Raw genomic sequence first — 3,919 nt, 5'->3', positions numbered from 1 at the left:
TGGTGGGTCCGCCCCCTATGTGGGGTTGCTTACACATGTGTGCCCCACTCACATGACCCTGTGCATGGGGGTCTGTAGTGTCCCTGAGGGTGGGGAGAGACAGGAGCCAGAGCCTGAGCTCCAGGAGGCTTTATTGGTTGGGTGACTTGAGGGTGAATTCACGCCTAGGGAAGTGGTAGGGGTGTTGTCTTCGTGGCTGCTTGTGTAGCTGGTCCTATGGCTGCTTGGAGCCACGTCGGGTCCACTAGGCATCGTCCTGACTGCCCAGCACTTGCACCTGGAAGGCAGACATGTGTAGGCCAAGGGGCCTGGCGGTTCCATGCCCAGTGATCAGTAACTGGAGAGCCACAGCTCCATCAGGCAAACAGGCCCAGGCCAGCATCTGCACATTGCAGCCAGTCCCCTCCCAGCAGCTGGGGAAGCAGGGTGTGTTCATGTGTTTGCATGTGTGTGTGTGTGTGTGTGCGCAGAGGTGAGCATGTGCGTACGCATGCATGTGCATGTAGGGGGAGGCTGAAGGCTGATGTGGGCAGGGAGGTCTGGGATGTCCACCTCTGCCGGCGGAGGTAGGTGAAGGTGTCTGTGGGATGGTGGGGCATGGGATTGCTATACTGGGTGCGCGATGAGGGCCTAAGGAATAGGGCTGTGGGTCCTGCCAGGGTTGCAGCCCTTAGGGAATGGATGCCCCCCGCCCCGGCCGCAATACCAGCAGCTTGACCAGCTCCGCCTTGTGCATGGGCTGTAGGCCGTCTATGCAGGACTTGAGCTCGGCTATTGCTGCCTTGGCGTCTGCATTGATGTTGTACTTGCTCAGGGGCCCCTCATAGAGCTCCTCTGTGGACCCCACCAGCAGCGTTTGCAGGAAGTCCATGAAAAGCTCTTCGCTGTCCTCCCCTGTGGCCAGCCCTGTGTTGTGGGGGTGAGATGATGCCAGGCCAGGACTCTTCCCGACCCCAGCCCCAGACTTCCCACCTCCAGCCTCAGTGGTTCTCCAGACCCTCCCCATCAACGCCCACCCCTCCTGCCCCAGATTTTCCTCCGCAACATCCCCCAACTCCACCTGCCCTCAGACCCCTCCTGTCACCCTAACCTCAGCTGCCTCTTTTCACCCTGGGCTCCCTGGCATCACTGAGGAAGGAAAGCCAAGCCTCTGATGTGGTGGGAACTGCCCCTTCCCGTGAGGTTGGCTTACCTAGAGCTTGGACTGGGGTCCGGGTCGGCCTGAGTTGGGCTGAGTTGGTGACATTGGGCTTGGTGGTGACACAGGGGCTGAGACAGAGGTTAGGTGGGCTGGGGTTGGGGCCAGTTGGGCTTAGTCTATGGCTGGGGTGGGGGCGCCTGGGGACTGGGGTCAGCAAGGACACCAGGGTCACTGCCCATGTTCATGCTCTGTGATGGAAGCGGGTCGGGGTGCCTGGGAAGGTGGGCACCAGTCGCTGCAGGGCCAGTGCCTGGATTCCTAGTTTCTGAGGTCCCCACCTGTTCCTCTGGCCCCAGCCTCCCGAATGTGCCGGAAGCCCCTGTCAGTGCACTCACCCCAGGTGCAGAGCACGGTCAGAGCCGCTAGCAGGAGGGCGCTGCTTCTCTTCATGGCGCAGAGCGGCGGTGACTCAGGAGCTGCCTTGCCGGCTTTATGCCTCACAGGCCAGTCTGGGGGCGGGTCCAACCTGCTTGTCAAGGCCTGGCCAGTGAGAGCACAGGAAGGGCAGCTGGGGGTGTGTCCTCACCCCCTGCCCTGAGTGGGTGCCAAGCAGCAAGGGGCCCAGGGTGCTCTGTGAGGGCGGGTTGGCAAACTGTTTGGGGTGCATGGGCATACGTAAGGAGGCAAGGTGAGCCCGGTCAGTGTGGAAGGAAGGGACGCTGAGGGCCTCTAGCCTTGCTTGGCTTGTGGCTGAGAGTGGCAGGCTCTTGTGCTGGGCCCAGGCCCAGGCCTTTCTTCTGGAGTGGAAAACCCCCTCCACTCAATGTGCTTTGTGGACCAGTATTGAGCTCTGAGCCCTGAGATAGCCTGAAGATCTCACTGGGGCGGGGGTGGGTGCAGAGGGGTGGGGCACTCCCTGAGGGCTTCCTGGGTCCTGCAGATTGAGTGCTGGGAGATGGGCCCAGGGCCACAGGAGGCCTGAAGTGGGCAGCAGCCTCCGGGGAACAGAGGGTGGGCCCGAGAGTGACCAAGCGGCGAGGAGCTGGACTGTCTCTGAGGCCTGGTGGGGTGACCGTGACACTGCAGCAAGCAAGGAGGGGCTGCTCTGACTCAGCTTCCTTCGGTGGTCCTCCAGCCTGGGGAAGTCTAGGGTCTGGGGGAGACAGTCCAGTGCTGTGACGGAGACATGGGGCTGGGCCCCTGCGCCCCGACCTGACCTCCCAGGAGCAGTGCTGCCGCCCTGGCCCTCCTGCCCTGGCCCAGCCCCTCTTCTCCTGTCCCATGCTGCCACCTGGCGGCCCATGGCATCTGGCAGGACAGGCCCACTCTCCCGCAGGGTCTCTGCAAGCACCCAGGGTTTCTGCCGCACCTGAACCTGGGGGACCCCTTCTTCAGCATCGACTCGCACCTTCACCAGACCTCCAGAGCAGCTCCGTCCGGGTTGGTTACCCTGCCCTATTTGTCACCCTGCCTCTCACGCGCCTCTAGCTGGTCCTGAGTCTGTCACGGACCCCAGACCCTTGTCCTGTGTCCTCTGAGCATGTAGAGCTTCTCATCCATTTGGGCGTCTATTTATCACAAGCAGTCTGTAATCCCCTTGCTAACGTGAAATGAAACCTATAGATGATACAACCTACTTGTACACATAGTTCCAAGAATTTAGGAGAAATAACCTGTAGTGAAGTCATCTGTAATAAAACAACATGGCTGTATGGGTAAGACTGCAGTCAGCAAATGTGAGCCCCGCCCTGTCCCCAAAGGCCTGAAGGGTTCTAGTCAGTGGGACAGCCCTTGCTCTGACTGCGCTCCGATGGACCCATAACCCTCTTTAACTTCGTGGCCCTTGGGCTGCCTGCCAGGTCACCTGGAGAGATGTTTAAAAGTGCTGTCCCTAGGGCTTTGACATGGTGCAGACCCATGGAAGCAGGGTCCCTGGGGTGGGGCCTGGATTCCTGTCCTGCATCCCTCCGGCCCCAGCAGAGACCACCTCGCCCAGCATCGTTCCCCTTCCTCCATTTCCCCCCAGTCTCCAGAGTGCTGTGTGTTGGTTTGATATGATTTCAGATGCACTTTTTATGATGTAAGTGAAGTTGTTTTAATCTACTTCTTTATGACAAAGGCCAAAAGAGGCTGTTTTGGAAGTACAGTTGTTTTGATATGAGAATGAAGCGAGCCGTGTCAGGATCATTCCTGAGCAACAGGCCACGGAATGTCGGCTCCTGGCTGGCTCCTGACTCTGGAGAACCTCTTAGAGAAGACACACCTCAAGCGATAAATAACTTCAGCTGAATTTGGACTTTATTCCTGTCATCTCCCCCTCTGTGGAACAACAGTGTAATTAATTTATCATTTGTTTGGATTATGTTATTTCTTTATTGGTTTATTATAAGGAAATATTCTGCATGTTACTGGCTTATGCAATTATTATAATTTTGTGTTAAATAAACTATGGGCAAAGACAATCTCAGTCTCCGAGCATAATTTGCTGTCCCCTCCCAACAAAATAACTCCCCAGACTGGTGGAGGACTAGGTGCCCCTGTACTACCTTAGGGTTGCTAATCTTCTTTTTCAGCATGCCCAGCCCTCTGGGGTGACATGCTATTCAGCCCCTCACAGGCACTGTCAGTTGCAGAGTCCCCAGCAATCCCTCTCAGTTGCAGAGTAGCCGAGCATCTCGATTCTTTCGTGCTCTGCTTACTCCTCCAGGTACCATTCTTGGTGACTTTGCTACACACACAGCTAACCCATCTCACGTGGCCCTCATCCCCCAGGCCTCA

At 57.8% G+C, this 3,919-nt stretch overlaps 1 protein-coding gene across 1 annotated transcript; it reads right to left on the bottom strand.

The window, feature by feature from the left end:
• Positions 1 to 244: 244 nt before the first annotated feature.
• Positions 245 to 1,591, bottom strand: SCGB1C1 (secretoglobin family 1C member 1). The gene is made up of 3 exons (XM_068975812.1): positions 1,537 to 1,591; positions 707 to 906; positions 245 to 277 (listed from the first exon to the last, which is right to left on the bottom strand). Exons 1-3 carry the CDS (start codon positions 1,589 to 1,591, stop codon positions 245 to 247), a joined length of 288 nt encoding a protein of 95 aa, XP_068831913.1.
• Positions 1,592 to 3,919: the final 2,328 nt, after the last annotated feature.

The sequence above is a fragment of the Capricornis sumatraensis genome, chromosome 8, assembly GCF_032405125.1.
Source record: "Capricornis sumatraensis isolate serow.1 chromosome 8, serow.2, whole genome shotgun sequence".
NCBI classification, from domain to species: Eukaryota; Metazoa; Chordata; class Mammalia; order Artiodactyla; family Bovidae; genus Capricornis; species Capricornis sumatraensis.
The sequence above is the reverse complement of the archived record's forward strand: the minus strand, read 5'-3'. Positions and strand labels throughout refer to the sequence as shown.